Raw genomic sequence first — 26417 nt, 5'->3', positions numbered from 1 at the left:
GCATCAGAAATATTGTGCCCAGCAGGAGCAAGGAAGTCATTCTGCACCTGTACTCAGCACTGGTTAAGCCACACCTTGAGTGCTGTGTCCAGTTCTGGGCCCCTCAATTTAAGGAAGACATTGAGACTCTTGAACATGTCCAGAGAAGGACAATGAGGCTGGTGAGAGGCCTCGAGCACAAGCCCTATGAGGAGAGGCTGAGGGAGCTGGGACTGTTTAGCCTGGAGAAGAGGAGGCTCAGGGGAGACCTTATTGCTTTCTACAACTACCTGAAGGGAGGTTGTAGCCAGGTGGGTGTTGGTCTCCTCTCTCAGGCAACCAGCACCAGAACAAGAGGACACAGTCTCAAGCTGTGCCAGGGGACATTTAGGCTCGAGGTGAGGAGAAAGTTCTTTACAGAGGAGTTGTTGGCCATTGGAATGTGGTGCCCAGGGAGGTGGTGGAGTCACCATCCCTGGAGGTGTTCAAGAGGGGACTGGACGTGGCACTTGGTGCCATGCTTTAGTAGTCATGAGGTGTTGGGTGACAGGTTGGACTTGATGATGTATGAGGTCTCTTCCAACCTTATTGATTCTATGGTTCTACGAAAGGGACAATGTGGCACACACAGACTACTGCAGTAAATGGAAAATGTGTTCTGGTCATTTCTGCAAAGTATTTCTTTACCAGAATGGAGTCCCCATGTGCATAACCAGCCCAAAGCCAAAAATAAGTAGGCTAGAGGACAGGAAAATCTATTTATGCATTTATATTTTAAGTATAGATTTTTAGCTAGTCACAGTAATGTCTAGGTACGAGGATATCTGCTGCCTGGAGCATATCTACAGGCCCACTGAAGGGATATAGCTAAATTTGCTTTCAGAAGAGTAAGAACATTTTACAACATCACACCTGTAATATGGAGATCTGTGCATGCTAGAACTGCCTGATCACAGAACAATTTACTGTGTTGTTATGATCAAACTCTTCACTGAATAAAAACCAATGCAGAGCCTAGCCATGGATCACAAGGTACTGTGGGGCTGACAATATGGCCCATGGTACATAGCCACCATGTGGCAGAATTATAATCACTCTGCTACTTTACAGCTACTTTACAGATGTTTAATTAGCAGCTTTTACAAAGACTATACTTGCATCGTGGAACTGCAAAGAATTTTTCCCCCAGAAAAATCTAGATTACTCCCTGGAATTTTTTTGTTTGTTTCTCTTTGGTGCTGAGATGTCCCTCTCAAATTACAAATTTGTGTTGTAATTAACTATCTGTCTGATTTTATGTGATGCACACATGAAACTTTTAATTACATGCTTCATGAATTATAATACAGTTAGCACAGGTACTATATCCATCTTTGCACATTGTTTCTCAAACACTAAATCTGTTTCTTTGAAAATCCTTGTATAACATTGAAACAAAAGTAAGATTCTTCAAGAGGAGCTTTAGTGAGATCTACTGCACTAACTATAGCAGCTTTAAACCTGACTGTCTCTTTGTAGGCTCCACATTTGCCTTTAATTAAGGGCAGCTAGACCACAAACTATAGGTTCACTTCATTCTGCAGTTCTCTTCAGGTTCAAAAAAGATGAAACATTATACACAGTGTTTCATATTTCTTTGTCTTTCCACATTAGAATCTCTAGTCATTTTTTCACTTTGCAGAGCAGAGTAAATATGGACCTAGCTTACCTTCCATGTGCTCCACATAGCAGTACACATCATAAGTTTCATTAGGAAAACGGCGCCCGTATGTTCTGACTCCTTTCTTTCCCATTTTATCTCCAAAGCAGCCAATTCTTGGATGTCTAATTGGATACCTGAAATGCAGCATGCTCATATTTTATTTATTATTACAGCAAGTCAGCAGTTTAAGTCTGTACAGGCTAAGCACATTTATTTTGAGCAATGGTGTAAAGGGGATTTAAAAGTCTCACCTAACAGTCTGGTCAGACAGCCAGCCAGCATCGCATTGCTCAAATCCATCTTCATAGGCTGCTTTCAATTGTTCTGGGCTTGCTATGACAGCACCATTGTCCAGACAAGTCTGCTGAGCTTGTGTAAAATTCAGAGTATACCTGCTGGTTGCTGCACGGTAGTGAAACACAACACCTGAAAGAAGAAAAAAATACTTACATTAGTAGACATGTTTAAGTGCATCACTTCTGCAACCATCATCACACAGTAATGTCACCTAGGTATTGTTACAATGATGAAAACTGATGGGTGCAAGATGACTGAGATGTCCCCCCCCTCTAGTGGCTACTACCAGTAGTTATATAGCACCTTACTTTATTAATAGCTGGTGAAATTATGCTCACTGTGCACATGGAATAAAGTAATTAAACCATACATGCATTTTTATTGCTGTTAGAGAAAATTGTGACAAAAAGGGACAATGAATGCTAATACGTATCAATGGTATCACAAAGCTACCTGGATTCTTCCACTTCCTTATGGAACTTGCATTGCAGACAAGGTTGCTTACACTACCAATGCTACCTGACACGTTAGCTTATCAGCCTACAAGGCACTTTCAATTTAGGTGTGTATTCCAGATATACTGAAATTAAATGCAGAGCAAATATTAGCTAGAATAGAATAGAATAGAATAGAATAGAATAGAATAGAATAGAATAGAATAGAATAGAATAGAATAGAATAGAATTAACCAGGTTGGAAGAGACCTTTGAGATCATTGAGTCAATCCTATCATCCAACACTATCTAATCAACTATACCATGGCACCAAGCACCCCATCCAGTCTCTTCCTAAACACCTCCACTGATGGTGACTCCACCACCTCCTCAGGCAGCCCATTCCAATGGCAAATCACTCTTTCTATGAAGAACTTCTTCCTAACATCTAGCCTAAACCTCCCCTGGCACAGCTTGAGACTGTGTCCTCTTGTTCTGGTGCTGTGTGGCCAGACAAGGCTAAGCACATCTAGTCCTTGGAAAATGTGGGCTTAAAAACAGACTTTCTGAAGCAGCCAGCTGCACTAACTGCACGCATTGAATGGGGATCCCTTCAGTGCTTGAGGTCTGCTAGTTACAGTGAGACATAGCTGACAGGAACATCAAAATAACTGTGCTTTTGATGGGAATTTGTTAATCAGTGATGGCCCTGTTGTCTGTTCCTATGCATCAAGGCTCACTATGAATATAATATTTATAAATATATGGGAGTCGGTCAATTTTTCAAACCATGTTTTCCTGCACACACTGCAAATGATATAGACAAAACAAAGTTTGCTTTTATTTGGGGCCTTTCTAGTTCTGGAAAGAATCTCAACAATTTCAAAAGTTACTTGAGCACATCAGACATTTGGAGAGGGAAGCCTACAGTTAAGATGGTTTTGGTTAAGTCAGGATCTGTTTAGAAGCCACATTCTGCTTTCTATATACACATAATTTCTAGTGAGTTTGGCAACAGCAGCACAAGCACACCTAAAACAAGCCATAAAGAGCACTGACTCTGAAATGGCAGAAAATAGATGTTCCACCTCGCAAAAATCACTTCCTCTTTACTGCCAGCACCTTTTAGGATTTAGCAGGAAGAGAATGTCTCATGAAGATCTGTGAAACAAGACATTCAACCTCAGCTACTGCACTCTAAAAATCTTCAGAAGCACTTCAACACCATGAAACATCCACTGCTGAGAATGGCTACCAAACAAGAAAAACAACCCATAAAGTGCTCCTTTTCTCTGATGATTTTATTTGAGTATTTCATGATGAGGAAATAACATACTGTAACACAGCTTAGGGAAATGGTGGTGTTGTGGCAATAATAAATTTAGCAAGTCTTTGTTATTAAAGCATTGTTGAAAGATGGGAGAAATCTGCTAATTTATTAGTAAACAGAAAGATGGATAACTTAGTAAAATGTTGATTCAAGAGATTGCAATATATTTTAATTTTTTTTTTTTTTTTATCTTGCAGACAAATCCAGTAAAATGTTGCCACTTAGCAAAGGTCTGGACACAGCCAATACACAGAAAATACACAATTTTCTTCTTGTCATGATTCACTAAGAATGTTTCTGAAATTCAAGCAGAATGGACTATGTGAAAACTACTCACAGGTAGATTTTGGTGTGTTTTTGCAAGACTGCTGAACTGGTGCTATATAACTTAACTGGACACAAGAGCCCTGGTTCTCAGTACAACTACAAGAAGATTCATTAACTTAGGATGGGATGGCAACGTACTTCTCTGAACTTGCATTTCTTAAAACTTCCTACTGTTTAAATATTTGAGTGCATTCTCCACAACCAGCTCTCACCTCTCACCTTCCACGTTGGAAGTAACCACTGCCCTTCCTAGCTCACATTTGAGATCCCTGTGATACCAATATAAGGCAGGACTAAAGAGTTAATGTCACTGACAGTTTAAAGTAGCTTTTGCAGTGCTAAGAAGTGTCTTCGGTCATTTGTAAATCCTGGAAAGGAACTTGGAGAATGCTTTATTCTCCTCACTTTGATCCAAAAGATAAACTTCACCTATTCTTAGAGTTAAAGGCTCTTCCATTTCCAGTGAGGAGCTAACTGACATAAAAGAGCCTCCAAGATGAATGGGAAAGAGGACTCAGTATGTATAAGCCTGTGCAACAGCTGCAATAATTAGAAGACCTCCTGGGGCTAAGAAGATTAAAGTGTAGGACTTTCATTGTTTCAGTCAGACAGAGAGAGAGGGGCAAAATCCATTGTCCGAGTTTTTGCACTTTAAAACATTTGTAAAGGATGTTTTTCCCTTTGTCTATTTCCTTTCTGAAAGAAAAGGCAAGAAAGGAGTTGACTTAGGAAGAAATAAAGCAACTGGAAAACAGACCACAGCAGTATAATGTCACTGAACATCTGGCAAACAAAGTCAGTGTAATTACGGGAAGGAGTAGCAACATCTGCAAGGAAGAATACTCACAAGGAAGTAATTTGTAGTATCCAGAAATTCACTTCTGTCTGAGCAAGGGAGAATATCTTTTAATCATTCATTTCTGGTTTAGGTCAGAAAAGGAAAACTTAAAGTATTTCACTAATAACAGACTTGGGCTTCCACAGGCAAAAACTTTCTTCTGCAGTTTCACACGTTTGGGTTGCAGCTTTGCTTTATTACTTGCTGGTGTAACATGCAGCAAAACCTCATGGAACTGCAGGGGAAGGGCCCTGGCATGGTTAATAAATTACAGTTCAGTATCACTAGTGAGCTCACGCTGCTGCACCATACACCCTTGGAGTCACATAAAACCTGAATTTCAGAAGTTGTATCACACAGCAAAAAATATCTAGAGGGGAAGCAAAAAAAAACAACCTCACAACAATATGATGACAGTGGTTCTTATCCTGTGAATTTCTGTCTTCAAACTTGAGCCACCATGGTACAGACCTCTGTAATCACCCTCCACACACTGCCAAAGCTACAACAGTCTGGTGATCCTCCTTGCGTTTAATGCAGAAGAAAATTTACATTACAAATACATGCCAAAATAGAGGTTACAGGACTGTGCACCATATGAAAGGAAGCAATAGGCAGGATTTTCAGCATCCTGCATAAATAATTAATTTGTGTTCCTCATTCCAGGTTTTTGCACCCCTATTCTGACCTCTGTTTTAGGCTTTGGCAATCCCAGAAGAGACTTGCCTGGCCTCAGCAGGAGCCTGCTTGCCAAATGGCCCAGGGAACTTCTCATCATGGGGAAAGAAAGGACCTACCAACCCCTCTACTATGCCAGCCCCAGCACCTACTGGTCTCGATGATCTTTGAGGTCTCTTCCAACCTTAGTGATACTGGTCCCCATGTTGTTCTTCCAAGCAAAATCTCTGCATCCATCCTCACAAACAAAGCAGTTGTGTGCAGGTTTTCACAAGCTACTCTGACCAAGTTGGTCCTGATAAGGAAAGCAATTGCTGACAAGTTTTACCTGTATTTTTGTCGGGGGGAGGACTTTTTAGTAGGTTTTCATTAATCTTCAAATACAGAACACACCAGGTTAGAAAAGACCTTCAAGATCATCAAGTCCAACCTATCACCCAACACCATCTAATCAACTAAACGTAATGGGATCACTTGCCCCACTCTGTTCTCTCTGCACAGCAGAGAGTTATACAAGTGTTCAGTGGGGGCAAGGCACTAATACTTAAATACTGAGCCTCTCAGAACTGACAGCATACTGGGAGATTAACAACATCCTAAAACCAGTTGAACCATTACTATTGGCCTCTGCTCTACCCTCTTGCATGCAAAGGCATGTTATGAGCTGCTTGGGCTCTGAGCTCTCGTACTGAAGACCCTCCATCCAGCCTGATACAGAGATAAGCCTGCCCATTGGCTGCCCAGTCCTTATGTGAGGGTCACAGCAGCTTGATCAGAATATTTGCTCCTTCATTCTTCATGTGCAATCTATGTAGAATGCAGGCCTTTCTCCCCCAAGAAGTAAATTTATCTCTTCTGTCTTTTGATGACCCCCACCCTTTGAGTTCTTTCCTTCCCAGCTACGGAAGTTGGAGATTCCTTAGGATCCACGATGCAGGAGACTAAAGCACAAGCTGCAAAATGCAGCAGCCCGTGTTAATTTAGTTAGGAATAAAGCATGGAAATTAAACATCAAGGGGCCGTAAGGTTTCCAGACAGATGAGTCTAAAAGATTAAATAAAAGCATCTCTTCAAATGCCGTACTTAAGAGATAATGACGGGGAGTTCTGGCTAAAGAGAGAATAAATCAATTAGGTTGTCAACACACAACCTCTTAGGACTAACAGCACAATTGAGTGGCAGGGTTCCCACATTGGAAACAACTCCCATTTATTATCATTATAATGCCTGCAAGAAAGAAGGGTTTGCATAAAATGAAAACGTGATTTAACACCTACTCTGCTTCCCTAATCGAGGCTTCTTTCCATTAACAAGATCAGTATTTTAAGACTAAACTTCTCTTTACTGGGAAAAAAAATTAAAAAAACCCAAAACAAACCCAACAAACAGACAACAACAAAACAACAAAAAAAGAAAACCCTAAACCAACTTAAAAAGTCACTCAGATTTGAAGCAGAATCAAGTAAAAAACATGTAAATCAGGGCCATGAAAACGGTGGTTTCCCACAACATTAGTAAGAGCTAAATAAATTGCTCTCACTTCCAGTGACAAGATATGATAAAAGAACCACAAATCTGGAAGGATACTATTTGCCACTTTGATCCCTTAAAATCCACTCTTCTCCAAGAAATATAACTAAAACATCAGCTCACATCAGTGGTTGGTTCAGAAATTTTCTGAGAACACCTGGTTATGCATGTTATTTTTTTATAGCCCAATATCAGCACCATACAAAATGAGAATTTCATTAAATATTTGGTTATGTTTCAGAATGAAGTGTTCTTTCACATTACACTTCTAGGTCAGCTTCTGTCAGGCTATCTCAAAACTAGTTTATACAAGTGGAATTTGCAATAACCAGGGAGAGGGAGTAAATGTGGACACGGAGAGGTACAACAACACTTTTAATGAAATCCTTTCTGGGATTCAAATTGCCAAGGTCTGCTTTACTTGAAGATTAGAAGTCTAGTCTAAACTAGTCATCTAAACCTCTCTAGTGAGTGACTAGGGATATGGACAGCAAGAGACATCATCTCACTCAAGACTCATCAGAGAGGATCTGAAAGTATCATGAGCCTGCGTGTTTAGCTCAGACTAGGCACAAGACCTTAAATTGTCAAAGATTAAATAAATGCCACTCTGACTTCAGGTTTCCTTATTTCAGACTTGGCATCCAAGTCAAGTCTCTGAATTGTGTTTGGTAAACTATTAGCAGGCAAACAAACACTCATCAGAAGGTATTACTTGCTGATTGTCATCATTGACCTACCTTATCCCAAATGTCTCTACAGGGATACAGTGAAAACACACCAGTGTCCAAAAGAAATTTAAAGTAGGAAGGAACTGACCACTCAGTGTGAGCTACTGAGAGAGAAAACCATCTCTCAGATATCTAAAGGCTTCTGAGACGTGACATTTTCTGTTAACTGTGGCAAGATACTGACTAAGAGTGAAGACAAAATAAAATTAAGCATTAAAAGACTGCAAGTTCAAGGACTCCTAACATGGAATAGAATAGAATTGAATAGAATAGAATAAACAAGGTTGGAAAAGACCTTCAAGATCATCAAGTCCAACCAATCCCCCAACACCATCGCATCAACTAAACCACGGCAACAAATGCCTCATCCAGTCTCCTCCTAAACACCTCCAATGATGCTGACTCCCCCACCTCCCTGGGCAGCTCATTCCAATGACAAATCACTCTCTCTGTGAAGAACGTTTTCCTAACATCCAGCCTAAACCTCCCCTGGAGCAGCTTGACACTGTGTCCTCTTGTTCTGGTGCTGGTTGCCTGGGAGAAGAGATCAGCCCCCACCTGCCTACAACCTCCCTTCAGGTAGTTGTAGACAGCAATGAGGTCTCCTCTGAGCCTCCTCTTCTCCAGGCTAAGCAACCCCAGCTCCCTCAGCCTCTCCTCGTAGGGCTTGTGTTCCAAACCCCTCCCCAGCTTTGTTGCCCTTCTCTGGACATGTTCCAGCAAATCAACCTCCTTCCTAAACTGAGGGGCCCAGAACTGGACACCTCAGGACTCAAGGTGTGGCCTAACCAGTGCAGTGTACAGGGGCACAATGACCTCCCTGCTCCTGCTGGCCACACTATTCATAATCTAGGCCAAGATGCCATTGGCCTTCTTGGCCACTTGGGCACACTGCTGGCTCATGTTCAGCCTACCATCAACCAGTACTTCCAGGTTTCTCTCTGCCTGGCTGCTCTCCAGCCACTCTGACCCCAGCCTGTAGCTTTGCATGGGGTTGTTGTGGCCAATGTGTAGAACCCAGCACTTGGATGTGTTACATCTCACACTGTTGGACTCTGCCCATCTGTCCAGCCTGTCAAGGTCCCTCTGCAGAGCTCTCCCACCCTCTAATAGATCAACTCCTGCCCCCATCTTGGTGTCAACTGCAAATTTACTGGTGATGGACTCAATGCCCTCATCCAGATCATCAATAAAGATGTTAAAGAGGATGGGGCCCAGCACTGATGCCGGGGGGACGCCACTAGTGACTGGCTGCCAGATGGATGTGGCACCATTCACCACCACTCTCTGGGCTTGGCCCTCCAGCCAGTTCCTAATCCAGCCCAGAGTGCTGCTGTCCAAGCCACGGGCTGTCAGCTTGGCCAGGAGTTTGCTGTGGGGGACAGTGTCAAAGGCCTTGCTGAAGTCCAGGTAGACTACACCCACAGCCTGCCCCACATCCACCAGGCGGGTCACCTGATCATAGAAGGAGGCAGGAGTTGATCTGCTGGAGAGTAGAGAGGCTCTGCAGAGGGACCTCGACAGGCTGGACAGATGGGCAGAGTCCAACAGCATGAGACTGAACACGTTCAAGTGCCAGGTTCTGCACATTGGCCACAACAACCCCATGCAGAGCTACAGGCTGGGGTCAGAGTGGCTGGAGAGTGGCCAGGTAGAGAGGGACCTGGGGGTACTTATCGATGGTAGGCTGAACATGAGCCTGCAGTGTGGCCAGGCAGCCAGGAGGGCCAATGGCATCCTGGCCTGCATAAAGAACAGTGTGGCCAGCAGGACCAGGAAGGTCACTGTGCCCCTGTACTCAGCACTGGTTAGGCCACACCTGGAGTCCTGTGTCCAGTTCTGGGCCCCTCAGTTTAGGAAGGATGTTGAGTGGCTGGAATGTGTCCAGAGAAGGGCAGCAAAGCTGGGGAGGGGTTTGGAACACAAGCCCTATGAGGAGAGGCTGAGGGAGCTGGGGTTGCTTAGCCTGGAGAAGAGGAGGCTCAGGGGAGACCTTGTTGCTCTCTACAACTACCTGTAGCCAGGCAGGGGTTGGTCTCTTCTCCCAGGCAACCAGCACCAGAACAAGAGGACACAGTCTCCAACCACCACATCACCCACCAGCCCTTCCCTATGTGTAAAAAGGAGGTCAAGCAAAGCCTTATCCCTGCTAGGCTCACACAGCAGCTGGGATAAGAAGCTATCCTCCATACACTCTAAGAACCTCCTAGACTGCCTCCTCTCTGCTAAGTTCCCAGCAGATATCAGGCAGGTTGAAATCGCCCATGAGAACAAGGTCTGGTAATCTTGAGACAGCCTCCAAACGCCTATGGAATATTTCATCAGCCTCTTCATCCTGGCTGGGTGGTCTACAACAGACTCCAATCAGGATGTCTGCCCTGTTGGTCTTCCCTCTTGATTCTCATCCACAGGCATTCAACTTGATCATACTTAATCTCTGGTTCCGTGGCATCAAGACCCTCCCTGATGTACAGGGCCACCCCTCCACCCCTTCTCCCTCACCTGTCTCCCCTGAAGAGCCTGTAGCCATTGATTACAGTGCTCCAGTCATGTGAGTCATCTCACCACATTTCTGTGATTGCAACTATGTCATAACTTTCCTGCTGTAACAAGGCTTCCAGCTCCTCTTGTTTCTTACCCATACTGCATGCTTTAGTGTACATGCACTTTACTATGAACTCTGTACAAGGTGGAGGCTGAGGACAGACCTCAGTCCTCTCTCCAACTACCTAAAAGGAGGTTGTAGTAAGGTGGGAGTTAGTCTTTTCTCCCTAGTATCAAGTGAAAGAATGAGAGGAAATGGCCTCAAGCTGTGCCAGAGAAGGCTTAGATTAGATATCAAGAAAAAAACTCTTTACTGAAAGAGTAGTCAGGCCTTGGAGTAGGTTGCCCAGTAAGGTGATGAGATCATCATCCTGCAGGTATTTAAGAAACATGTGCACATGACATTTTGGGACATGGTTTAATGGCCATGCTGGTGTCACTTTGATGTTTGGACTCAGTGAGGGCATTTCCAACCAAAACAATCCTTTGATTCTATGACTTCCTCGGATCAGATCCCAAGGACTATACACTCAACTGAGTCACCCTGGATAGTGACATGAACACAAACACTCTTCTATCCCTACTGAAAATAAAGCAGTTCAGAGAATCATAGAATCACTGCATAGGATGGTTTGAGTTGGAAGGGACCTCCAGAGGTCATCTGGTCCAACTCCTCCTCAGTGAGCTGGGACATCCTGCCCAGAGCCTTGGAGTCTTCTCCAGGCTGAACAACCCCAGACTTAACTTTACAGTCCACACTTTAAACAGAGCTCAAATTATTTCACCCCTGTCACAAGATAATGAGGCACATACTGAAGCCTTGCTCAGCACCCACAAGATACCACTTTAAGCCTGGGTGTCCAGGTTATGTCTCTGAATTTGTAGTGAAAAGAATATATGAAAAACTGAAATCAGAAGGCGGGTTAGAAAAGCTAAGGCCCTGAAGGAATCAAGTCTGGCTAAGGGCATTAAAAAAATAACAGAAAAGGATTCTATAGGCATGTGAGAGAAAAAAATAAAAACAAGAGTGTGGGGCCTCTGCAGAGGGATACAGGTGACCTGGTTACTGAGGCCATGGAGAAGGCTGAAGTACTCAATGACTTTTTTGCTTTAGTCTTCACTGGTAACCACTTGAGCTGCTTCACTTAAGGCTCAGAGGGCATTGGCTGGATCTGGAAGAATAAGGAACCCCCCCACAGGGTAGGACCAGATCAGGTCCAGGAATACTTAGGGAACCTGAAGGTGCACAAGTCCATGGGACCTGATGAGGCACATCCAATGTCCTGAAAGTGGCAGCTGAAGTTGCTAGGCCACTAACCATCACATTTGAGAAGTCCTGGTAGCCTGGTGACGTTCCTACAGATTGGAAAAGGGGAAACATAAGCTCCATTTTTCAAAAGGGAAGCAAAGAAAACCCAGAGAACTACAGACCAGTCAGCCTCACCTCTGTGCCAGGTAAGATCATGGAACAGATCCTTCTGGTAGCTGTACTAAGGCACATGCGAAATAATGAGGTGATTGGTGACAGCCAACATGGCTTCCCTAAGGGCAAATCAGGCCTGACTAATCTGATGGCCTTCTATGACAGAGCTACAGCACTGGCTGATGTCCAAGGGCTCTTCCATCCTAGCCCATTCTATGTTAAGCAGCTATTGATACCCAAGAAGTTGGGTTGCCTATAACTAATGCAAACAAATTATGGCAGTTCCCAAGATCCTGCCATTCTTTAGAATGTCATAAACAGATGTAGTAGAAACACAGGACGTAAAGACAAAGGCAAAGTGACTAACTAAACATGACACTTGGTGCCATGGTTTAGTCTGTGGTGACAAGTTGGACTTGATGATCTTTGAGGTCTCTTCCAACGTTGGTGATTCTGTGATTCTGTGTAACATATGTATCTTCCTTATGAATAATGCCTAATTTCAGCATTTGTAGGCAAGCAGCAGCATAATTTTACTAACCCCTTTGAATAGTAAAATTCTATATATGCTAAAGAATTGTCTAATATAAAACCTTCACCTCTGCCTCAGGATGTCCATGGTTGACAAGTCTCTGACCATACTAGTAGAAACGTGTAGGAAAAACATTTATGCTTGCCCTTTAGCATCAGCTACTCCTGCTCTCTTTAGAGCAAGACATGGAGATCTCTTATCTGAAATTGTACAGATGGTTTTGGCCTCATTTACAAGGAATAAAGTTAGGCAGCACTTGATTATGTTAGAAATAAAATCTTCTACTCAGAACCTATGTAAATTAACTTTATGGCAAGATAGAATTTGATGCTCAAGCATTTTGAGTCAAAGCACTGAAATATAGGTTTGTAATGGCCAAAGAAGGCAGTTTTATGTTTAAATCTCTCTTTTTTCTTTTTTTTGGTACAGATAGTATTTATATTGTTGTTAGTAACATATGAATCTGTGGTCGTTTGAGGCTGTGCCTTTAAGAACAAACACTGCTGGAACACACTGGTTAATGTTTTTGGTACTAGAACCAAAACATTCTGATATTCTAAACGAATTTCATTGGTTGATAAACAAAAATTCAGCTTTAGATTGTGAAGCGGTTGGAAAATTTTTTTCCTCAGTTCAGTTCGGTTTGGGAGTTGGGGGAGTTGGGTGTTTCAGCCTGTTCTCCCTGCCTGCTTCTTCTGCGAACTGCTGGACTTGGCCTTCAGATAAGCAAACACTAATCCTGCATGGGCTTTTGAAGCTTGCTAACAACTCTTTTCCTTAGTAACTTGCCTTTCTCTCTCTCTAACCCCTTTTTGGGGAAAAAGGGAGGTAAGGGGGGGAGAGAGGGGGTTCCAAAGAGGGGATCCCTCCCTAGGGAGGGATTTTTGTTGTGTTATTTGTCTTTGCTGTGTATTTCTGTGTATATATTGTAAATACCCGTATATATTGTGTTATATATAACCTGCTTTCCATATATGCTTGTAAATATATAGCTTTTGCTCTTCGACTGAGTTAGCTGTGGTTTCTTACTCTGTGGAGGAGGGAGAGCTAAGCCCTTTCTCAACCTACCACATTTATTGGCTGCCCAACTCGGGGCTTGTTGACAAATTAGTTTGATTTATTGCTTGCTTAAGTCGAACGAGCAAACATGAAGGTGTTTTGGCTTTTTGAGCGTCTGTTCTTCTCGGTCTTTGGTGTATTGATCTACAAGTATTGCCTGGGTATGATTATCGATAAGATAGGTAAATATATAATGCAAAAATTATATTTGTGGTTTAAGTACAAGATTCGGCTTCTGTATGATCAGTGCCTGGAATTCTTTTATGTTAAAAAGTACAGGAATGTTACATCTAGCACACTCCCTATTGAGATAAAAGAGTTTAAGATTCCGCTCGGTGAAAGGGTAATTTTAAGTGATGGCTGGGATCCAAAGCTGATTTTCTTGATGTGTGTAGTCCTGCTGATGATGATAATTAATGTGTATTTGTTGGTAGCACTGTACCGGGAGAAAAAAGTGTCCAAGGCATGTTTTGTTATAAAACGGAGGGTTAAGAGACGAAAACGCCACCCTGGCTCTGTTTCAGGAACATCCAGTGAGGATGATAATGGAGAATCTGTGTCAGTTAAAGATAAAGCTAAAAAGTCAATCGGCAAGGCAGCTCTGAATAGCACTGCTAATGATTCTGGCAAGCAGCCAGGGGCTGCAGTTGCCCCAAACATGGCGGCTCCCGTGTCCCCAGCAGCCACCATTAACGAGGCAAAGTCATTTCCTCCTTCTTCCATGGCAGGAGCGGAAGCGTCCTCCAAAGCAGCTAATCTGTCTCAAAGCTTATCAGCTTCTGATAATAAGGCAGCTGGAAACCCAAACACAGCTCCAGTAAAGCAAGTAGCAGTTTTAACAACAAGGAAGGGTAAGACTAAAGCTGATTCAGGAGCTGACGGGGATGCACAGCAAGGTTCTTCTGCTGGGGAGGAAGAGAAAATCTGTCTTAAAAATATAGCTGAGTTATTGAGATCATCAGAGGATCGAGATGCATCTCTTGGTAGGACAGCAGCTAGTGGTGGTGCCTCTCAGCTTAAAGGGATCCTTGAGAGAGTGACAGAAAGGTTGTTTGGACAACAAGTTGAGGAACAGGAGGCAGAGGAGCAAGAACAAGATGACATAACCGACTGCTCTTCACCCTGTGAGGAGCTTAGAAATGTGAGAAAAGACTATCTCAGAGCAGATAAGGAGCCAGTTCTCGCTTGGCTTGGTAGATGTTATGATACAGGTGCTCCAGCTCTAATGGTTGGAGACAAGTCAGCAGCCCAGCTAGGAACTCTCTCGAAGGATAATGGAATAGATAGACATCTAGGCAAGGCTCTCGGTAAGGTTAATCTGTGGATACGCCTTCTAATGGCGGTTCTCATGAGATACCCTTCCCGAGATGATCTTCCATGGAATCCTAAGCCCTGGACTACCATAGATGAGGGAATCAAGCGTCTGAGAGAATTTGCTGTTAGAGAGGTACTCTATGGTGAACATGAATCTCTGAATCCTGATGATGTTCCTGTAGGAAATGGTCTTACTAAAAAGCTCATCAAGCTTGCTCCTTCCAATTATGCAAACATTCTGGCAAGCAGAATTGTAGCAAGAAATTATGGTGGAGCTCCTCTTACGGTTGGCCAATTCACTGATCAATTGAGACAATTGGATGATAGCATGACACGTGTTTCTTTGGTTTCAGCCATTGAAACTCTGTCTGGTGAAATAAAGAATTGCATGAAAGAGCTGAAGGATGAATTTAAGAACACCATCTCCCAATTGGCACAAAGAGATGATTCCAATTCTTCCTCCAGGTGGGTACAGGTTTCATCTGTGAGGAATAGACATCCTCCAAGGAGGTCATTCCAAAACAGATCAAACCAAAACAGACCACCAAGGCAGTCACGTAGGACTATTTGGATTACCCTGCGTGATCAGTTTGGTGAGAACATGAACAGGTGGGATGGTCAACCAACTTCTAATCTTTTCAGGAGACTGAGAGAACTGCAAAGTGGCAGAACCCGAGGTAGCAATACCAGAAGGGTAGCTGTTACTTCTACAGTTCCCCAGGACAACTCTAGTAGCTCCAACAGTGGCTCCAGTTCTAACACTGCACAGTGTGCTCGTTGCACCTGTGGACATGTTCCCCATAACTAGGGGTGCCCTGCCTCCCGCCAGGGGGAGGAGAGGGGTAATACAGATAACAGAATCTATTGGGATGTGTACATCCAGTGGCCTGGCACTTCACACTTTCAGAAGTACAGGGCCTTGGTTGACACAGGAGCTCAGTGCACCATATTGCCATCAAATTATCAGGGATCAGAGTCCATAACTATTCTGGGAGTCACTGGTGGATCTCAAGAGTTAAGTAAAGTGGAGGTTAATATAAGCTTAACTGGTAAACAATGAAAAAAGCATACAGTTGTGACCGGACCTGATGCACCTTGTATTTTGGGAATTGATTTTCTGAGAGAAGGGCGTTTCAAAGACCCTAAAGGTTACAAATGGGCTTTTGGAGTAGCTTCTGTAGAAATTGATGGACAAAAACTGAAGCTGTCTGCTAGACCTGAGCTTTCTGATGAATCTGCAGTTGTGGGACAACACAAGATTCAGGACATTAAGTTGCCGGTTGCTTCTCGGACTGTGCATCACAGACAATACAGAACCAACCGTGACTCTTTGTTGCCCATTCAGAATCTGATTCGTCAGTTGGAGAGTCAGAAAGTCATCAGCAAAACTCATTCACCTTTCAACAGTCCAGTGTGGCCTGTGCGAAAGCCGAATGGAGACTGGCGTCTGACAGTGGACTACCGAGCCCTGAATGAAGTAACACCGCCTATGAGTGCAGCAGTACCAGACATGATGGAACTCCAGTATGAGCTGGAATCCAAAGAGGCCAAATGGTATGCTACCATAGACATTGCTAATGCCTTCTTCTCTATTCCCATAGCAGAGGAATGCAGGCCTCAGTTTGCTTTCACCTGGAGAGGAATCCAGTACACTTTCAACAGACTGCCAATGGGCTGGATCCACAGCTCCAGCATCTGTCATGCAGTAATCCATGATGCTCTGGAGGAAGGTGGTGCTCCAGAACACATCCAGTTCATCGATGATATCATCGTCTGGGGTAAAACTGCTGAGGAAGTCTTCGAGAAAGGTAACAAAATCATGGACATTCTCCTGAATGCAGGTTTTGCCATCAAGAGAGACAAAGTGAAAGGTCCTACCACAGAGATCCAGTTTCTGGGAGTGCAGTGGCAGGATGGACGCCGACACATTCCAGTGGATGTGGTAAATAGAGTCTCTACCATGGCAAATCCCACGAACAAGCAAGAAACTCTACGTTTCTTGGGGATAGTGGGATTTTGGAGACTACACATTCCTGGATACAGTCAGATTGTGAAACCTCTGTATGATGTGACTCGAAAGAGGAACAGTTTCCACTGGGGACCTGAACAACAAGCAGCCTTTGACCAGATAAAGCAAGAAGTAGTCCAAGCAGTGGGTCTGGGACCTGTGCGAGATGGTCCAGACATTAAGAACATTTTGTACACGGCTGCAGGTGACAATGGTCCAACCTGGTGCTTGTGGCAAAAAGCTCCAGGTGAGACACGTGGACGACCTCTTGGTTTCTGGAGTCGAGGTTACAGAGGTTCAGAGGCTAATTACACTCCAACAGAGAAAGAGATTCTAGCTGCCTATGAAGGAGTGAAAGCAGCTTCTGAAGTAATTGGAACTGAGTCACAACTTCTCTTAGCTCCCAGATTGCCAGTTTTGAATTGGATGTTCAAAGGCAAAGGTTCCACACCACATCATGCCACAGATTCCACCTGGTCTAAGTGGATGGCCCTGATAACACAGAGAGCTCGAATGGGAAATCTTGAAAGACCTGGTCTGGTGGAGGTGATCTCAAGTTGGCCTGAAGATACCAACTGTGCTAAACCTCCAGAGGAGAGAGTAACTCGTGCTGAGGAAGCTCCTGCTTACAATGACCTTTCTGATGATGAAAAGAAATATGCTTTGTTCACAGACGGTTCCTGTCGTCTCGTCGGGAACAAGCGAAGGTGGAAGTCTGCCGTGTGGAGTCCAACACGCCGAGTTGCAGAGGCGAAGGATGGAGAAGGAGAATCCAGTCAGTTTGCAGAGGTAAAAGCTGTCCAGCTAGCTCTCGACGTGGCTGAACGTGAGAGATGGCCAAAGCTTTATCTCTACACCGACTCATGGATGGTAGCCAATGCTCTATGGGGTTGGCTAAAGAACTGGAAAAAGAATGGCTGGCAGAGGAAAGGAAAACCCATCTGGGCAGCTGAACTGTGGCAAGACATTGCTGATCGAATCGAGAGAATTCCAGTGAAAGTGAGACACATTGATGCTCACATTCCCAAGAGCAAAGCTACTGAGGAACAGCAGCACAACCATCAGGCAGATCTAGCTGCAAGAGTTTCTCAAGTAGACAAGGACTCTGAACTTGATCTCGACTGGAAACACCGAGGTGAGATATTCTTAGCTCGGTGGGCTCACGATTCGTCAGGACATCAAGGCAGAGATGCAACATACCAATGGGCTCGTGACAGATCCATAGACATTTCCATGGATGCCATCACACAAGTCATCCATGACTGTGACATTTGTGCTGCTATTAAGCAGGCAAAGAGAATTAAGCCCTTGTGGTATGGTGACAGATGGTCCAAGTACAGGTATGGTGAAGCTTGGCAGATTGACTACATCACTCTACCACGTTCTCGTTCTGGTAAGCAGTACGTGCTTACTATGGTAGAGGCAAACACTGGATGGCTGGAAACTTACGCAGTCCCACATGCAACTGCACGCAACACCATTCTCGGTCTGGAGAGAAGATCCTGTGGAGACACGGAACTCCAGAGAGGATTGAGTCAGACAACGGAACTCACTTCAAGAACAACCTTGTAAAGAGCTGGGCAAAAGAGCACGGTATTGAGTGGATTTTCCATATTCCTTACTATGCACCAGCTGCAGGGAAGATTGAACGCTACAACGGTTTGTTGAAGACCACTCTCAAAGCCATGGGAGGTGGATCTTTGAAAAACTGGGAGAAACATTTAGCACAAGCAACCTGGCTGGTGAACAGTAGAGGTTCAGTGAACCGAGCTGGACCTGCACATTCTGATCTGCTACAGAAAGTAGAAGGTGATAGAGTTCCTGTTGTTAGGGAAAAGAATCTGTTAGGTAAAACTGTTTGGGTATTTTCGCCCTCAGGAGAGGCTAAACCTGTCCGAGGGGTGGTTTCAGCAGAAGGTCCGGGTCACACTTATTGGGTAATGCAAGAGAATGGTGAAATTCAGTGTATTCCACAAAGAGATTTAACTTTAGCTGAGAGAGTTTAATTTCAGAATGTTGTACAGCTACAGCGCGTCCAAAGGAAAGAGTCCCTGAGGAATCTACGGTGCACGAACCCTGAGAACCCTGAGAGCCCTGAGTCAACTGAGAGTCCCTGAGTCCCTGTTTCCCTTTTTCTTCGCTTCGTCTGCGGAGAGACAAACTGTTTTCCATTTTCTTGATTTTGGATTTTCTTGGACTTCTGAATCATCTACATCTGAGTATAGCCGGAATGGACGATGAACTTAACTTACGAACTGTAAATATTGTTCTGGATTGGATGGACAGTACGAACAGCCAATGAAATTGTTTAGAAAGGGGTGGACTGTGGTCGTTTGAGGCTGTGCCTTTAAGAACAAACACTGCTGGAACACACTGGTTAATGTTTTTGGTACTAGAACCAAAACATTCTGATATTCTAAACGAATTTCATTGGTTGATAAACAAAAATTCAGCTTTAGATTGTGAAGCGGTTGGAAAATTTTTTTCCTCAGTTCAGTTCGGTTTGGGAGTTGGGGGAGTTGGGTGTTTCAGCCTGTTCTCCCTGCCTGCTTCTTCTGCGAACTGCTGGACTTGGCCTTCAGATAAGCAAACACTAATCCTGCACGGGCTTTTGAAGCTTGCTAACAACTCTTTTCCTTAGTAACTTGCCTTTCTCTCTCTCTAACCCCTTTTTGGGGAAAAAGGGAGGTAAGGGGGGGAGAGAGGGGGTTCCAAAGAGGGGATCCCTCCCTAGGGAGGGATTTTTGTTGTGTTATTTGTCTTTGCTGTGTATTTCTGTGTATATATTGTAAATACCCGTATATATTGTGTTATATATAACCTGCTTTCCATATATGCTTGTAAATATATAGCTTTTGCTCTTCGACTGAGTTAGCTGTGGTTTCTTACTCTGTGGAGGAGGGAGAGCTAAGCCCTTTCTCAACCTACCACAGAATCTGACTTCTCTGAACTTCAGAAGTTTATTTGGCATCTAAAAAGAACATATTAACTGGGTAATTTCATGCAGATTATGACATTTGTCTGTTGTGGTAGCTACACAGCAAAAACAAGTGGATGCACAATAGCTATACACCTCTTTTGTGGAGCCTTGGTCTTGAGACTCAAGAAAAAAATAAATAAGAAAATACAAACATTAGAAATGTTACTGTTTAATTTCAATGGCTAATACCAACCTTTCAGCTTGTGTAGCTTAAACCAGGAAATACTATGTAGTATAAAGAAAAATTGTTCTTTTCCAGAAATCAAAATTTTCATTCAAAATAAATTCCATCACTGGTAAAATACATTCATTTGATACACAATAGGTTCAGTAGTTTTTTTATGTTCCCAACCTTGTTGATTCTATGATTCTATCAATATCAGTTCTATCTAAATATCAATTACACTATTTATTTTTTTCTTCTAATTCAAGCTAGCTGTCCCAGTTATCTAATTTCTCCTTATCATAGAATCAACAAGGTTGGAAAAGACCTCAAAGATCATCAAGTCCAACCTGTCACCCAACACCTCATGACTACTAAACCATGGCACCAAGTGCCACGTCCAATCCCCTCTTGAACACCTCCAGGGACAGTGACTCCACCACCTCCCTAGGCAGCACATTCCAATGGCTAACAACTCTCTCTGTGAAGAACTTTCTCCTCACCTTGAGCCTAAACTTGCCCTGGTGCAGCTTGAGACTGTGTCCTCTTCTTCTGGTGCTGGTTGCCTGGGAGAAGAGACCAACCCCCTCCTGGCTACAACCACCTTTCAGGTAGTTGAAGACAGCAAGAAGGTCTCCCCTGAGCCTCCTCTTCTCCAGGCTAAACAATCCCAGCTCCTTCAGCCTCTCCTCATAGGACTTCTGCTCAAGACCTCTCACCATCTTTGTTGCCCTTCTCTGGACACGTTCAAGAGTCTTAATGTCCTTCCTAAACTGAGGGGCCCAAAACTGGACACAGGACTCAAGGTGTGGCCTAACCAGTGCTGAGTTCAAGGGCACAATGACTTCCCTGCTCCTGCTGGCCACACTATTTCAGATGCAGGCCAGGATGCCATGGGCCTTCTTGGCTGCCTGGGCACAATGATGGTTCATGTTCAGACTACTATCAACCAGTACCCCCAGGTCCCTCTCTGTTTGGCAGTCTCCAGCCACTCCAACCCCAGCCTGTAGAACTGTATGGGGTTGCTGTGGCCAAAGTGCAGCACCTGGCACCTGGACCTGTTGAATGCCATCATGTTGGACTCTGCCCATCTGTCCAGTCAGTCGAGGTCCCTCTGCAGAGCCCTTCTACCCTCTAACTGACCAACATCTAGTACCAACTTGGTGTCATCCACAAATTTACTGATGACAGACTCAAACCCCTCACCCAGACCATCAATGAAGACATTAAAGAGGACAAGGCCCAGCACTGATCCCTGGGGCACACCAATAGTGACTGGCTGCCAGATGGATGTGGCACCATTCACCACCACTCTCTGGGCTTGGCCCTCCAGCCAGTTCCTAACCCAGCATAGAGTGTTGCGGTCCAAGCCACGAGCTGACAGCTTGGCCAGGAGTTTGCTGTGGGGGATGGTATCAAAGGCCTTGCTGAAGTCCAGGTAGACTACATCCACAGCCTTTCCCACATCCACCAGGTGGGTCACCTGATCATAGAAGGAGATCAGGTTGGAGAGGCAGGACCTGCCCTTCCTAAATCCATGTTGGCTGGACCTGATCCCTTGGCCATCCTTCAGGTGCTGTGTGATTGCCCCCAAGATGATCTGCTCCATAATTTTCCCTGGCACTGAGGTCAGGCTGACTGGCTTGTAGTTTCCAGGTTCCTCCATCCAACCCTTCTTGCAAAGGTTCGTTTGAGAAATGAACAGCACACTTGCCTAAGCTTATCTACACACCTGCATTGATGTTGGAATGTTCTTTTTCCTTGAAAGTTTCAAATGCTGAGATGTCCATAAAATAAATGGAAATTCTGAAAATATGTAGAACTCAAGTCCTGCATTGCTTTAAAGACACCCAAAGGGAAAAGCATACAAACTCATAAAGTTACCATAACAACAAAAGAGCATTTTCACCTACTTCAGCAGAATGATGCAGATAAGCTTTCACCTACTTAATTTATTAAGCTGGACTTAACTAGACTTAACACATATAACAGTGTTGGCAGTTCAAGCAGCAGATGAACGTTGCTCTCTAAAGCATTAGCTACATTTCATCCCACACCTAAGTCACCACACACAGGGAACTTTACAACAGCCTCCTGGTTTTACTAAAATTATTTTGCTTCCCTTTAAGGTTAAGCCACATGATCAAGCAAGTACTACCCAAGACAGAGTTCCCCACTTTTTCTGCGTACTTTAATCCACTGAAAAGCTAAAACAACACATGCCTGCTCAGCCCTCATTGAGAGTGCTACACAAATGTCTTTTGTATTTCACTTGTGATAAGTATAAAATGTGTAGAATAGCAAAGTTGGTGATAACTTTACCTAATGACTTCATTGGTTGCTCTGGAAGCTCCAGATCCATGTGGGAGACCTGACCAAAGCCTGGTACTGAACTATGCCAGCTGTCAGCTCTGAAGCCACCAACATTAAGATGGAAAGATCATTCCACACCAGATTAATAATAGGCAGCAAAGAATGCAGAGAATATCACATCTCTCCACTTGTGAGCATTCTGGGATACAGATTCAAAGAGTAACCAACGTAATGGAAATAAATTTAATTTGCCATGAATGGTTGTTTTTTGTTGGTTGGTTGGTTTGTTTTTTAATTACAGCTGAAAATTAAAATAATAAATAAAGCCTAACTGAAATGAGGGTAGAAGATGTGAGCAGCAACATTCACAGGTAATCCTTAGGAGTTTCATAAATGTCATTTGTTAATGCAGAAATGGAGAAGGGGGTACACAAATAACAATCTAACAAAACTGTTTTCCAGTTAGGGAAAGATTTGGCTTTTTCTCCTCCTGAAACCATGGAAAAGAAGAGTTTTAGAAAGGCAAAAGAATGTATTGGAATAGGCTGCCCGAGGAGGTGGTGGAGTCACCATCACTGGAGGTGCTCAGGAGGAGACTTGATAGGGTGCTTGGTTGCATGGTTTGGTTGATTAGGTGGTGTTGGATGATAGGTTGGACATGATGATCTTGAAGGTCTCTTCCAACCTGGTCTATTCTATTGTATATGAAATGTTCTTTCGATTAGAAAGAAATACCTGATCAGTTCACCTCATTGTAGTGTTTTGCAGGAGTACTAACTACAGAAGCTGAAGCCCTGCCATAAACCATCAGTTATTTTATTATGATAAACATCTGTTGCTTCTGAATATAGATATGTAGTCAAAGGAGCACTTGAACTGGAATAAGGAATGTCAGGTGCATTAATTCCTAAAAAGTAATTATCAAAACATAAGTGGGTTTTGTCACTAAGGCTAAAGAGTTTATGACATTATATAGACATTTATGGTTACACTGATTTATTGTATTTCCAGATCAAGACCACACCTCCAAAATCCTTTGCAGGATCAACGCCAAGACTGTTCAATTTAGGTTAAGTATATTGAAAGAACATTGTAATATTAAGCTCACAAACAATACCAAACCAAACCAAAACAAAAATCTTAGCCACAGCCATAATTTCCAGCAGCAGATATTAATGTTTGTTTTGTGATTCAGTCACTTGAGTAAACACTGAACTTTCAAAAACACCTAAGTGCAAAGGAGTGTAAGGCAGACTCCAAATTAAGGCTCACATGAGCTGGTACATCCACACAGCACAGTGTTGCTCTAAGCACACAGTGTAATTTGGGTCCAAAAATTGCATTTACATGGCACAGAGCCTGGGCTAATATGTCCTGCCTTTCAGCACAGTTTGTTAGCTCAGGCTTAGTGCCAGACTGACAGGACTGTACAGCACCAGGCCCTGGGGCAGTCTCTATGCTGTACTTACCATGCCATACAAGCAGGCTCTTAGGAGAAAAACACCCAGATTCTGTGGCTCCTTTTGCCACTTACACACTTTTGAAAGTCCTGTTTCTTCTCTCTGTTTACATGTACACTTCTCCCCCTCCAAGTTATGAAGGTTATTTCCTTCTAGTAATGGCAAGCAAACTCTTAGCCCTGGATCTGCCACATGGAGGAACATCAGCAGCCACCTTCCTACTTGTTTTCCTGCAGCTTCTGCCACTCAGGTTTCTTCCTATCTCCCCAGCCTTTATTAGTGAGACAGAATAAATTCTCCCTTTATGCTTGATTCTCACATCACAGAAAAAGTGGCTGAGAGTTTTGTTGGCATGACAGTTTTGTACATGAAGTGGGAAGATAGGCTAACCACAGCTCCAGTAGCAAGACAGTTTCTTCTTTTCATCCTACAAAAATTATTAAAAAGAAACTATTTCTCCCTGCCAAGTCTGCCTTCTTCCAAGGACACTGACATATTCAGAAAGATATATTAGTACAATATGTATCATGTTTCAAAAGGACTGGCTTAAGGAACCTTCAGAGGTGTGTCCTAAAACAAACAAACAAACAGAAGTAAAAGAAAGAGCCTGTATTGCAAAGGATATAAACCCTTTGCTAACGATATAAACTACTTGGGGAATAGGAAAACAGCATTTCTTCCAGGATTAAAAAAGTAGCCTCTTCAAAGGCGTAAGTAAGAAATGAGAGAGTTGCACACTGGAAAAGATTCGTAAGAATAAATAAAAGATAAAGAGAATGGCAACAATGAAGAGTTAAAGAATGACAAATTGCTAAACAGGCTTTTTCAAGTGCTCTCTAGTTATATACTTACTAATTTTTCCTGTTTTAACTGGAATCATTGTTGACTACAAATGAAATAGACAAATCCTTACCCTCAACAGCCAATGATACAATGCTTTGTGTGTCTTCAACTCCATACATGACATCACAGCGATACACTCCTGCATCACTTGCACGCAGCTTAGAGAAGGTCAGCGAAGCATCACCGGTCTCCTCCGAATGATTTGGAACAGACACTCTGTCTTTGTAGCTTTGACCTATTTTGATGTTGCCATTTTGGGCCACCAGGACTGTTGTTTCTTTTGCATCTTTTCCACTTTTATCCAGTTCAACCTTTGACCATTTGATCCGAAGGTACTCAGCTGCATAACTGGAGCTTATAGTGGGTGTGGTTGAAAAGAAGCATGGCAGTACTGAAGTTCCAGACAGAGATGCCTTTACCAGGGTTTTTTTTTCTGCTTTAACTAGAAAAAGGGAAGACAATGGGAGAGGAAGGGGAAACAACATTAGTGGAACAGCAAAATCAGAAACAGATATATTCCCTTGTTATTTAACAATTCACAGATTTGCAAGATCCAAAATCCATTAACCTGAGTAGGTTTGTAACAGGACTGATTAGTTTAAACTACCAAAAGAGTTTGCATGAGCATTTTAGGCTCATGGTGGAGCTCTTTTCTCTTTGGACAAATTTAATTCACTGTTCTTTGAAATATTTTCTCCATTTGTTATAGTCATCAAGTTATAGACTTTCTTTGGAAAGTGTTTGGAAACTTTATATGACAGATTAATGCGTAAGAGCTATGGTTTTTTACCTCTTAGGAAGAAGACCACTCTGAGTGAAAGATGGTGGTCAAAAGCATATATGCAGGGGAGATACTGATGTTTACATATTGCTTTACCTCACGGTAGCATGCTCATTTGCCTCTTCCCTAAGAGCAAACCATAGCCCATGACTCTGCCTACACGACATCACTTACTCCATTATTGTTTCAAGAGTTAACTCTTTTTATTGAGCACATGGTGAAACAAAAGCCTTTCCAGAGAAATTTTCCCAAATCATCATTCTTTTAAAATTATTTCCCTGTAGCCTCAGGGATTTAGCACATTGAAGAAAAAAAGTATTTCAGGATGTTAGAAGAAAAAAGGAAGTAAAGCACACAGAAAGTCCCTACTTGGCTCAGACTAGACACGATAGGACCTTTATCATTCTTTATGACATCCCCAGCTGCAAATGCTTTACAGTGAAATGCTTCCATCTGACAATATCCTGAGGGGCAAGTTGACTACTGTTCATCCAACCTACACACAGCAACTGTCTGAAAAAAGGATTTTGGTTAGATTTATTTTTTTGTGTGATGTTATTTCACCACACATAATGACTAAATGAAGATTAAAAGCTGATGCACAACAGTATCTGTCTTATCTCTTTCACTGTCCTGCATTCTAACATTGATTTTCTGGATGGTGATCATTAATGTGGAGTGAACTACGATTCATAAAGTTTAGTACAGGAACTTCAAATACTAGCCACCAAGTGTGGTACATGAAATAGGAGACAGGAGCCCATGCAAATTAGCTAGCTATTTTACTAATATCAAACATATTATCTCCTTATAAAGAGTATGTTTGGGGCGGAAAGATGGAAAAAAAATTGTTCATTTATCATTTTTAACAGAGAGAATTCTTTATACAGGATAAAGCATTAATAGCATCATCTAAAAAGATTCACTACAAGAACCAAAAAATGGACTGACCAAAGAAGACACAGAAGTGTGAACAGGAGTCCTCGGATCCTTTCTGTCTATGCCTACCTAACTAGAAATTCTTGATAATGCAATGTAGATACACTCAAAATGATTGTATCAAAACTGATTAGGACAGAAAGAGTATAGTAACAACCAAGTGTCGTGCCAAAACAGTTGCATTGCAGCCAAAGCTCAGATGAAAAATGCAG

General features: G+C 43.0%; 1 protein-coding gene across 1 annotated transcript in view; it reads right to left on the bottom strand.

Annotated features, from left to right (window-relative positions):
• Positions 1-26417, bottom strand: part of VCAN (versican) — a 131640-nt gene that overhangs the window by 90522 nt on the left and 14701 nt on the right. Inside the window, exons 3-5 of the mRNA XM_054178577.1 lie at positions 24556-24927; positions 1933-2107; positions 1688-1815 (exon numbers count right to left, since the gene is read on the bottom strand). Of these exons, the coding sequence (XP_054034552.1) occupies positions 1688-1815; positions 1933-2107; positions 24556-24927 (675 nt within the window). The remainder of the gene's footprint in view (positions 1-1687; positions 1816-1932; positions 2108-24555; positions 24928-26417) is intronic.

The sequence above is a fragment of the Dryobates pubescens genome, chromosome Z, assembly GCF_014839835.1.
Source record: "Dryobates pubescens isolate bDryPub1 chromosome Z, bDryPub1.pri, whole genome shotgun sequence".
Lineage (NCBI taxonomy): Eukaryota > Metazoa > Chordata > Aves > Piciformes > Picidae > Dryobates > Dryobates pubescens.
The sequence above is the reverse complement of the archived record's forward strand: the minus strand, read 5'-3'. Positions and strand labels throughout refer to the sequence as shown.